At 40.4% G+C, this 12,524-nt stretch overlaps 1 protein-coding gene across 1 annotated transcript; it reads right to left on the bottom strand.

The window, feature by feature from the left end:
- LOC105164426 lies at window positions 9,696–11,324 on the bottom strand. The gene is made up of 2 exons (XM_011083078.1): window positions 11,062–11,324; window positions 9,696–10,980 (listed from the first exon to the last, which is right to left on the bottom strand). Exons 1-2 carry the CDS (start codon window positions 11,322–11,324, stop codon window positions 9,696–9,698), a joined length of 1,548 nt encoding a protein of 515 aa, XP_011081380.1.

The raw sequence follows: 12,524 nt of genomic DNA, 5'->3' as shown, positions 1-12,524 counted from the left end.
AAAGATTGGGGGGCAAAGTGCAAATAATTCCATACTTTGGGGGTTGTTTGCACTTGACATTTACAATTTTTACCGAACTCAACGTGTGTACACACATGGATGGAATATTCCATCATTACTTCCCAAAAAATAAAAAGTGCAACAAAATCAAAATATTGATGAAAAAGTGTAATTATTAAAAAAAAATTCGGGACAAAATATAAATAACCCTATACGTCGGGGTGTCTGCATTTTACCCATTTAAAAAATATAATCTTCTCATGCCTTTGCAGTCCAATTACCATTTATCTCTACTTGGGCTTCCTTTCAAAGTTTATTGGGGGGGAAAAGACAGATGCGCCACATGGACCAAGTCTTTATGATTATAGTACATTCCCTGACTTTGAACCATTTTTATTTTTGTTAAATGGGCTCATAAGTGCAAGATTGGACATAAGGGTTTGTTTGGTCGATTTTTCAAAATATCTTACAAAATATTTAAAATTTTATAAAATATTAAGAAGTGTTTGGAGAAGTTTTAAAAAATAAACTTGTAAAATGTAAAAATATGCTATTAGGGCTTATAAGTTACTAGGATTGTGGGCAGTGCGTGTTGGACCTATTTAAATAATTTGTTAATACAACCCAACATTTATGACTTGTTTAAAAATTTTAATTCAAGTCCAATTCGATAATTTCACTTATACAATCAGATAAATTAGCAACATTCATTCTACGAGTTTATTTCGAGTTTCAAAAAATATCTTCTGATATATACTAAATATTTATATTTAAATTTGCTAAATTTTGATTCTATGAGGTTCAAGTATCATTGGACATTTTAGAATTAATAAAACTATATAGAAGACAACAAGTCATAATTATACAATTTTGAACCTTTGACGGGGTAATATGATGCGCTCCTCAAGACACATCACCTTGCTTTTTACAAATTAGATGTGCCTTCTATTACACATTTACCGCAATGTCCTTCTTACGCATTCTGTATCGACCCAAACATTCTTGCCGTTTAAAGAAAGAAGATTATTCAAGAAACAACACTTCACATGAATAGAGTATCTAAATCAGGTGATAAAAGGTAATAATACCTTGATTTTCATTTTGGGTCCGTGCAATCATCAGTGATTGGGGCGGGGGCAGCGAGCAATATCTTGTGCAATTGTAAGAGGGCAACCCACACATATTGAAGTGTTACGCCTACAACTTACCAAGTCAAATTTTACTATGTAATCTTTTTTATGATCTGCGTACACACTCAAAATTATCGCAACTTGTTCTGTTCCCGTAACATATTTCTTTTCCCTAAGACGACTTGATGTTTTCTAATAATGATATTAGTAAAAAAATCACATAAATTTTTAAGTTTATCCCTCATTTAATATTTTTATATAATAATTTTGTACTTATAAGAAAAAAAATATAACAATGTTAACCTCAGGTGTAAAGAAATTTTTTTCTAAGAGGGTGTAAGTGTAATTTTAAAATTTTTTTTTTGGGGAAAAGTATAATTTGCATTGTTAGAGGGGGTTTTAAGTATAATTCACCATATATATATATATATATATACATATATATATATTTTGGTGAAACGTAAGTTTTCACATCCAGTAATATTTACCGAGTACTTCGGGCATACCCGGAGTGATACAAAAGGACCCTCACTAAAGTTTAAAGAGCAATTAAACCGTGTGGGAAAAGTGTGAAGAGGAGCCTATACACTGTGATCTTGACTGAGATAATAAGCCCCTTGGGATTGGGTTTAGCGCCTTCAAAGATGACTTCATTGCGATGTCTCCAAAGGGTGTGAATTGTGCATGCCAAAGCTAGGTGTCGCGCTTTGTTATGAATGGAGGAGCCGGTTTTCTCCTTCTTTAGCCTTTCACCGCGCTGAGTAGGGTGGACATACGTCGGTTAATCCCAAGCCATTGTCGGATATGGGACCAAACATAGTTGCTGAACGGACACTCAAAGAAAAGGTGCTTGGCCGATTCCTTGATGTTAATGCAAAGTGAGCACAAATCCTCCTCATGGAGGAAACCAAGTCTGTCCCTTGTAGCTAATCTGCCGCGCAAGCCAAGCCACTGTTGGAAAAATAATTTGATTTCAAGCAATCGAAACGATGTTTTGAAATAGTACAATCGGATTTAGAAATCAAAAGCAAATAAATCTACGTTGGAACAAATAACAAAACACAATTAGAAACGCCGTTTACGACAAGAAATTTAAATCGAAAACTTACAACGAGAATTGTATCGTAACAATTTTCAGTCCAATTTGAAGTTGTTAATTTTTTTTTAACCGAATCGCAGAATAACTGCTTGCCTTGAAGAAAATATACGCCCTGTATCAGCAGTGCACCGGCTTCAACGTAATTTCTCCCAGGATAAGACAGTTACAGTTCTTCGGTTTTAGCACTATACCGAAGAACACCTCGAACAACACTCAGAAGCTTGTTATCGAAATAAGAGTCTCAAATCTTAGACACAATATAGAAGCCGAAAGAGGGAATTAGAGAAAGCTCAAGAATGAGAGTTTGTTGTTTGTGGTGTGTGTCAAATGAAGAATGGACAAGCCTATATATAGGCTTCCGAAAATTTCAGCAATAAGAAATGTTATAATTTCAATAATTCCCCCACACATGAGACCGTCTGAAACGTCCAAGGAAATTGAAGCAGCAATTGAAAATGGGTTGCAGTTTTTGATCCTCCATAAAGCACATTCAAAAGCATGTTTAATGAAATTTGGAATGGCAAATGAAATTGAAGAGAATTGAAGAAGGAATTCATTTGCAGCTGCTGTTTCAAATCTGTGGGTTCCACCACCAATTCAACAAAATTACCTACAATCCCCCACAAACTCATAGATTTGAACTCAAGTTTCTGTGGTTTGCTTTCAACATACCTTCCGGTTTGAACCACTGTCTAAGTTATCTAATGTCAGTTGTCACCAGATTAAATGGAACTAAGCCTTGAATTTAAGCCTGTGAGTGTGACAACGTCTGTCAGTAACAACAAGCCACCAGAGCCTGTGAGTGTGACAACGTCTGTCAGTAACAACAAGCCACCAGCTTTGTGTTGATCTTTAGGGTTGACATTTAGGCCATGTGTCCTGATCCTGTTCATGAATGTTTTCAGGAATAACCCAATTCCTTAGTTGCGGCCAAACAACGACATTCATTTAGTTGGGCGTCTCCAGGGATATTCCTTAGTTGCGGCCAAACAACGACATTCATTTAGTTGGGCGTCTCCAGGGATGCACTGCTAGCATCTCATCTTATAAGACTTGACCCCATTCAAAGTTAAACTCTTACTATACTTGTAGTAGCAGCACCTTTCAGAATTTCAGGGGACAGACTCCAGATACAACGTATCAGTCTATTTGGTGCTCTGACATACCCTTACGACTTGTTGATACCACATTGAACCTTCTTTGTGGGATGGTGCTCTGACATACCCTTACGACTTGTTGATACCACATTGAACCTTCTTTGTGGGATCTCCACTCAAAAAGTTGGGTTGTCGTCGTAGATATGTCACTCACGGGTTTTCAGTCCCATCCCCAATCTGGACTTATGAACTTGCGACAGATTGAATCCTTTCGTCAAAGGATCAGCCACATTGTCCTTTATTCCCACAAAGTCAATGCCTATTACTCTGTCTGACACTAATGCCCTTATAGACTTCAGTCTAACTTGGATGTGTCGTTTAGTTTTTTGATTGTATTTACGACTCCTCACCTTTGCTATTGTGGTTTGGCTATCACAATGTACAACAATTGGTGAAAGAGGCTGACTTACAATGGGAAGTTGTGATAACAACCCAAATAGCCATTCTGCCTCGGTACCAGTTGTATCTAATGCACATAACTCGGCTTCAAACGTAGACCGGGTTATCAAAGTCTGTTTTGCAGACTTCCAGGAGACTGCTCCCCCACCTAAGGTAAAAACATATCCTGAGCACCCATTACTCCCGGAGTTTTTGGCTCTCCAGCTAGCATCACTATATTCCTCAAGAACAGCAGGGAATCTGCCATAATGTATGGCCAGTGTCACCGAGCCCTTTAAGTACCTTAATACTCTATCCAAAGCACCCCAATGAGTTTTGTCAAGACAACTAGTGTATCTAGCCAGCTTAGAGACAGAAAAGATATATCTGGTCTCGTGCTATTTGTCAGATACTGTAAGCTCCCAATAATTTGGGAATACCTTAGTTGTGCAACCGGAACACCACTTTCATTTTTGAATAAAGCTACAGAAGGATCATATGGTGTCTTAGCGATTCTACTATTTTGATAACCAAATTTCTCAATTATCTTCTCAACATAATGAGATTGAGAAATGGTTATCCCATCAGTTGACCGAGTCAACTTGATACCAAGAATCACATTAGCCTCACCCATATCCTTCATTTCAAACTTGTTTTTCAAAAATGACTTGGTTTCGGTAATAATATTTAGACATGATCCTATTAACAGAATATCATCCACATACAGGCATAGAATTATCATTTTATCTCCTTTAACCTTACAGTATATACACTTATCATTCTCATTTACAGTGAAGCCAAATGCAAGAATAGTTTTATCAAACTTTTCATGCCACTGTTTGGGTGCTTGTTTAAGTCCATATAGAGACTTAACAAGTTTACAAACTTTGTGCTCGTTACCATGAGCTACAAACCCTTCAGGCTGATCCATGTAAATTTCTTCCTCGAGTTCACCATACAAGAAGGTTGTTTTCACATCCATCTGGTGAATCGGGAGATTATACACCAAAGCAAGTGCTATAAGCACCCGGATTGTAGTCAATCGAGCTACCGGAGAATAGGTATCGAAATAGTTTATTCCCTCCTTTTGTTTAAACCCTTTAGCCACCAATCTGGCTTTAAACTTATCTATGGTCCCATCAGGTTTCAGTTTCCTTTTAAATTTTATCTCCTTTAACCTTGCAGTATATATATTTGTCATTCTCATTTATCGTGAAGCCGAACACAAGAATAGTTTTATCAAACTTTTCATGCCACTGTTTGGGTGCTTGTTTAAGTCAATGTAGTGACTTAACAAGTTTACAAACTTTATGCTCGTTACCATGAGCTACAAACCCCTCAGGCTGACCCTAGCTCTCTTACTCCGTCTAGGTTCATCTGACTCCTCATGAGTCTGATTAGAACTACTAGAATTAACCCCCACATTTGACATCTTTTCCACATGTTCAGGAATAGATGTGGAGGCAAGTGAATCATCAAATGAAACATTTGAAGGTATTCCTGTTTTTAAAGGAAATACATCTTCTAGGAATACAGCATCACGAAATTCGACTATAGTGTTGACCTCAATGCCTGGAATTTCTGACTTAATAACCAGAAATCTTAAGGCATAACTTGTCTCCACATAGCCCAAGAACACAACATCAACAGTTTTCGGACCCAATTTCTTTCGTTTGTGTTCTGGGACTAGCACTTTTGCTAGGCACCCCCACACTCGAAAGTATTTATTTCTTTCGTTTGTGTTCTGGGACTAGCACTTTTGCTAGGCACCCCCACACTCGAAAGTATTTCAAGCTTGGTTTCCTACCTTTCCACAACTTGAAAGAAGTACTCGTATTGTGTTTCAGAGGGACTCTATTCAGAATATGGCAAGCCGTATTCAAAGCCTCTCCCCACAAATACTTTGGTAACCCGGAGGTTAATAGGAGACTGTTAATCATATCTTTAAATGTTCTATTCTTTCGTTCAGTCATTCCATTAGACGAAGGGGAATACGGAGGAGTCTCTTCATGAATAATGCCAAAAGTTTGACAATTTTCATTGAACTTACTCGACTCATATTCTCCTCCTCTATCGGACCTTAGTCTTTTAAGTTTCTTAGCAGTTTGGGTTTCTGCTTCATTTTTAAACAAAATAAATTTGTCTAAGGCTTCATCCTTATTTTTCATGAGAAACACATAACAGTATCTACTGCAATCATCTATAAAGGTGATAAAATATCGTTTGTGGTCCCTGGTCAAAAACTCTATTGAACTCACAAATATCAGTGTGAACTAAATCAAGTATTTCTGAATCCCTTTCAATTGACTGATAGGATTTCCTAACTTGTTTAGCTTCTACACAAACTTGGCATTTGTGATTTCGTTCAATATTTTGACTAGGAATTAAATTCAAATTCATCATTCGTTTGATCGAATTGAAATATAAATGACCTAACCTACTAAGCCACAGAGTAGAAGATTCAACATTCATTATAATAGAATCAGAAACATCAATTTTATTATTATCAACTCGAACTTTGAACAAGCAATCATCTAAGTAGCCTTCACCAACAAAAATACAGAATTGCTGAATAACAACTTTATTAAACTTGAAAACCAATTCATATCCTTTCCTAACTATTACAGAACCACTAATAATGTTTCTTCTGACAGTGGGTACATGATGAACTCGTTTTAGTGACAGAATGCACCCTGAAGGAAACTTCAAGTCCACGCTTCCTATCCCAAGTACTTCTGCAGTACTGGAGTTCCCCATGCTTACTGTCTTTCCACTGATGGCTTGATAAGACACAAAGAGAGATTTATCAGCAAAAACGTGCACATTCGCTCCAGTGTCAATCAACCAATCACACGGTTCATAAATAGTCAAGAGTTCGGGTTGTACAGATACATACCCATCAGTTGCTCCTAAGGTGCTAGCACAGCTAGAACCTCCCACAATCATGTTGACAGCTGCCTGCCCAATCTTGGCCTTTTTATTAGGACAAAGCTTGGCCCAGTGTCCAACCTGCCCACAATTCCAGCATGGTTTGTTTGCTTTTGGTTTCTTATTTTTGGAGGTCTTGCTTTTATTGATGGCTTTCGAGTTCGTGTTAATCTTATTCACTTTCTGTTTCCCCACTATAAGATTGGCCCTTGGTTGATGTTCAACAGGCATCTTGTGCATTTGATTTCTATGTTCTTCCTCAATGCTGATAGCAATCATAAGATCATCCAGAGACAATTTCCCTTTTTGATGCTTGAGTGTCATGCCAAAAATTTCCCAGGATTTGGGAAATTTGTCCACTAGGGACATGACCAGAAACTTCTCAAGAAGCTTCATCTCAGCATTAGCCAGAGCATGCTCAAGATTGATAATCTCATGAGTCTGTTCAGCTACAGACCGGTCCTCAACCATTTGATACCTCATGAACTTAGAAACAGAATACTTTTTGAGCCCTTGCTATTCAGTATTATATTTCCGGTCCAACTCATCCCACAGAGACTTAGCAGTATAAGAATCGGAACAATAGACATCGAAGAGCGTATTTGACAGGGCTGACAAAATCGCTCCTCTACCTATTTGATCCCTTTCTGTCCACTGCGCTATCCCAACAATTTTTGGATCGGTATTAGTAGGTTCAGGTCTGATCACCTGAATCACTGACAAAAGTCCTTTCATCGCCAACCAAATTTTCATTCGTTGTTGCCAGCGTTTGAAAATTTGGCCCGAAAACTTGTCCGGTAAATCGGTCAAGTCGACCTTTTCTGTGATCGGAATTGCAACAGAAATTGGCTCAACCATCTTTTAGTATTTTAGGAAACTAAAAGTAACGTTTCAAATAAAAGATTTTGAAAATAGCGTTTTCCAAAAATAGTTCCAACGACAAAAACCGATTTTTCAAAACCTGTATATTTTCTCCAAGATTGTTGGAAAAATAATTTGATTTCAAGCAATCGAAACGATGTTTTGAAATAGTACAATCGGATTTAAAAATCAAAAGCAAATAAATCCACGTTGGAACAAATAACAAAACACAATTAGAAACGCTATTTACGACAAGAAATTTAAATCGAAAACTTACAACGAAAATTGTATCGTAACAATTCTCAGTCCAATTTGAAGTCGTTAATTTTTTTTAACTGAATCGCAGAATAACTGCTTGCCTTGAAGAAAATATACGCCCCGTATCAGTAGTGCACTGGGTTCAACGTAATTTCTCCTAGGATAAGACGGTTACAGTTCTTCGATTTTAGCACTATACCGAAAAACACCTCGAACAACACTCAGAAGCTTGTTATCGAAACAAGAGTCTCAAATCTTACACATAATATAGAAGCCGAAAGAGGGAATTAGAGAAAGCTCAAGAATGATAGTTTGTTGTTTGTGGTGTGTGTCAAATGAAGAATGGACAAGCCTATATATAGGCTTCCAAAAATTTCAGCAATAAGGAATGCTATAATTGCAATAATTCCCCCCCACATGAGACCGTCTGAAACGTCCAAGGAAATTGAAGCAGCAATTGAAAATGGGTTGCAGTTTTTGATCCTGCATAAAGCACATTCAAAAGCATGTTTAATGAAATTTGGAATGGCAAATGAAATTGAAGAGAATTGAAGAAGGAATTCATTTGCAGCTGTTGTTTCAAATCTGTGGGTTCCACCACCAATTCAACAAAATTACCTACAGTCACATAATAAACGAGTACTTCGGTGGGATGAAAGTCTTCCAGATAGATGATTTTCAAGGCTGTCTTGTAAGTTTCGACCTGAAGTACTCATATGTTTTCGACGTTTGGAGGCCCTTAGTGGTAGCCCATCCCATGATATGTTCAATTGCTGCTGCCGGTGACCCAAAAGCAGTGACAATCCTATTGCGGATATCAACAAGCCGTTGAAGGAATGGAGAATCCCCCTTCTTCGGTTGTCACCCACAACGTGTCTGCCTTGCGGTGGATGTTCCATAGGATGTGTGCATGGAGCGCAACGTTCCAAGATTGAATGTGCCTAATACCGAGACCGCTTTCCTCCTTGGGATGGCATATTTCCTCCGAAGCGACTGGTGCCCTCCTTGAGTTCCATAGAAAATTCCTACAAAGTTGGTGAATTTTTTCGATGACCGCCACTGGAAGAGGGAAAACTTGGAGCCAAAAGCACTCCACGCCCTGAATAACCAAATGGATAAGTTCCAGTCGGCCTGCATAAGATATGGTTTTGGATTTCCACTTCGAAATGCAGTTGGCAATTTGATCTACAAGCGGTGAGTAGTTGTTGACTGAAAGCCTTTGTGCCGCTAGTGGAATGCCAAGGTATCGGATTGGCATCTCGCCTCTCGCAAACTCTGTCCTAGCGAGAATCTCGTCAAGCTCCTCATTCCGGACGCCCGCTGTAAAAATGCATGATTTGGAGGTATTGATAGAAAGGCCGGATGCGTCCCTAAACTCTTGCAGGTATTCCATCAAGACATGGATAGATGGAAGGTCTCCTCGAGAGAAAAGCATCAGGTCGTCGGCAAACAGGAGGTGCGTGATTTTCAACTTTTCATATTTCGGGTGATAGTTGAAGTCTGAGCTGGAAGTCTTCCTCTTGACCAATCTCGAAAAATATTTCATGCTAAGAAGGAAGAGGGCCGGCGACATCGGGTCTCCTTGCCTTAGGCCTTTCTTCCCCAAAATAAACCCGTGGAGGGAACCATTCAAAGACACTAAAAAGGATGAAGTGCCGACGCATTCCATAATTCAAGATATAAACTATTGGGAGAAACCATACCCGTGGAGTACTCGGGAGAGAAATGTCCACGAGATCGAATCAAATGCCTTGCGAAGGTCGATGTTGATAGTACATCAAAGTGAAATCCGCTTCCTCGAGTACTGCCGTACCATTTCTTAGGCCAGGAAAATATTGTCTATGATATTACGGCCGCCAACAAACGCAGCTTGGCAGCGGTCTATTAAGTGCAACAATGCGGGGGCGAGTCGGTCCAAGATAATTTTCGTGATGGCCTTGTAGATGACGTTGCAGCACGAAATCGATCGGTAGTCGGCAACAGAGGTGGAATGCTCTGATTTGGGCATGAGAGCAATGATGGTGTGGTTGAGTTGCCGTAGCATCCGTCCACTCCTAAAGAAATCCAAAACGGCCATGCATACTTGATCACCCACCACGTTCCATGCTTTCTTGAAAAAACATGAGGAATATCCATCGGGGCCGGGTGCCTTGTTGTCATTAATATTGAGATGGCTTCCTTGACCTCCAGTGTTGTGACTTCCCTACAAAGTTCTTTAGTAAGCTCGAAGGAGAGTTTGGGGCCCCAATCGAACACACCGTCATCGATTGGGATGGTGTGAGCCTCGGTGCCCAAGAGTGATGTGTAGTAATCAACAAACTCTTGGGCAATCTCATCGGCAACAGTGATAATAGTCCTGTCAGCTCTAGTGACTGCCATGATGGAGTTTCTAGCAGCCTTCCGTTTCACCATATCGTGGAAAAATTTGGTGTTTCGGTCCCCCTCTTTGAGATAATGGATTTTGACTTTCTGGTAGAAGAAGTGTTGTTTGGCCTCGGCAAGAAAAACGGTCTTCCTCCTAAGATCCCCCAAAGATTCCTGAAGCGTTACATCTCCCGGATTGCTTTCAAACTGGTTCTGAGCATATTGTAGTGCAAGGTCAGCCTCTTTGGCCCTGGTGGAGATGTGGCTGTAGTGTTGTGTGTTGAAAGCTTTTAGTGCACCTTTAAGTGATTTCAGTCTCTTGCAAAGGTTGAATTGTGGCGTTCCCTCCACATTCAAGTTCCATTGTTGTTCAACAGTAGTCAAGAAGTCCAGATGGTCTGCCCACATATTGAAAAAGCGGAATGGTTTTGGCTTAGTGAGTGTATGATCGAAGATAGTGACAATACCCTGGGAGTGGTTTGATATGCATCCCGGTAGGTTGAAGTGGGCGCCGCAATGTAAACCGGCCTCGAGCCATTCGTTATTGTAAAGGATCCGGTCAAGTATGCACAATATATGGTTGCTTTCGTTGTTGGAATACCATGTGTAATAGCAACCCGTTGTGGGGACGTTAAACAGTCCAAGTGCTGCACAGCAACCTACGAAATCCTTGAGTTCATACCAAGTTGGGGCCACTCTAAGCTGCTTCTTCTCGGGAGATTCCACATAGTGGAAATCGCCGCTAATGAGCCATGACATGCTTATCGTCTGTCCCAATTCTATAAGCTTCTCCCACATATTCCTTCTATTGACAACAAAATATAGGCCATAAGTAAACAAAATATAGAAGGAGAGTTGAGAAGATTTATTCGTGACAGTGGATCACTTGCGACGAGATATCCTCCGGTTGAAGGTCGATAACTGTCGGATTACAAACCACAAGGATGCGTCCACCGGCAATAGTGTCAAAGTTGTTGGCTTGGCACCATCCAGGAAATGATCGGCTAAGAAATCTCGGAATCTTTGATGCTGCAAGCTTTGTTTCCAAAATGCCCAAAAGGCAAAGCTGGTTATGCTTGATGAGGTGGCTACCCCATTGTGTTTGAGAGGCCGATTGGAGCCCCTCACATTCCAAAAATCGATCTTCATGGGGATCGAGGGGGAGACTCCCCTCTTGCCTGCTTCGTCGGTTTACTGAACGTCATTGCAGTCTCATTGGTCTTGATCCTCGGCGTTGCGTGTTGAGTGATCGTAGGGGAATCAATTGATGAACTATCTGAGTCTGTCGATAAGGGAACCTCCCTATCTTGAAGTTTGAGCAAATGTAGTACTTTCGTGCTCACTCGTCCCTTATCCACCTTGCTGGCCGTTGGTGATGTTGGTTGGTGTCCCTCTACTGCTAGTTTGGCTGCTGTATCTATAGCTTTGCCCTTGTTCCTCCTGTGGACGATAGTCCACTCAGTGGTTTGTGGTTTCTTTGCTTCTGCCTGCTTGGCCAAAATTAGGGGCAGGTGCAGCAGCCACGGCCAGTAGATGTGCGCTTTGGCATGTTTCCTGCAGGTGGCCAAATTTGTGGCAGTCAGTGCAAGACTTGGGGGTGAACTCGTAAATGACCGGTTGTTTTTGGGTTATGCCTTTTTTTTATTACAAACTCCACTTGGTCGACGAGCTTTTTGGAAGCATCAACCTCTACTAGTATTCTGGCATACGATACCCTTTCCATTTTCATTGTAAGGGAATCCATGGCAATGGGACTGCCAATCCTAAAACCAATCTTCCCGAGCGCATTAGGGTGCCAGCACTCAAGGGGGAGTGATGGGAGGGTGGCCCAAACCGGTGTTAGGCTGATATCGTCCTCTTTAAATTCGAAGCAGTCCGGCATGTGCTTAAGAAATAGGGGACGTCCATAAACGAAGTAGGGTCCACCGGACAAAATCCGCTGCCTATCCTCCTAACGGGCAAAACGAAAGAATAACCAACCGCTCTCGTACTATTGGAAACTGGATCCCCAAGATTGGGGCAGTGCACGGATCGTCTTTAGTCCTAGGAACTTGCCGACAATATAGCCGACGAGGCAGAAACCTAGTTTCGATCGGACATCAAGCAAATCATTAGGCCCCAAGGTGAGGGGACCATCATCAATCGCAAACTTGGAGAGTTTGTTATCCTTAGTGAACTTACGGTTGCTGCTGAATAATCCTGCAAATGAGACAGTTTTCTTGCTGGCATTTATAGCGGTAGTATCTGTTGTCGGTTGTTTATCATCCAGTTGGGAAGCAGTTGCATTCGGGGCATCGTTCTTAGTGATAAAGGAGGGGGAAACCTCCATATCTGAGATAAAAACACTAA

The sequence above is a fragment of the Sesamum indicum genome, linkage group LG6, assembly GCF_000512975.1.
Source record: "Sesamum indicum cultivar Zhongzhi No. 13 linkage group LG6, S_indicum_v1.0, whole genome shotgun sequence".
NCBI lineage: Eukaryota > Viridiplantae > Streptophyta > Magnoliopsida > Lamiales > Pedaliaceae > Sesamum > Sesamum indicum.
The sequence above is the reverse complement of the archived record's forward strand: the minus strand, read 5'-3'. Positions and strand labels throughout refer to the sequence as shown.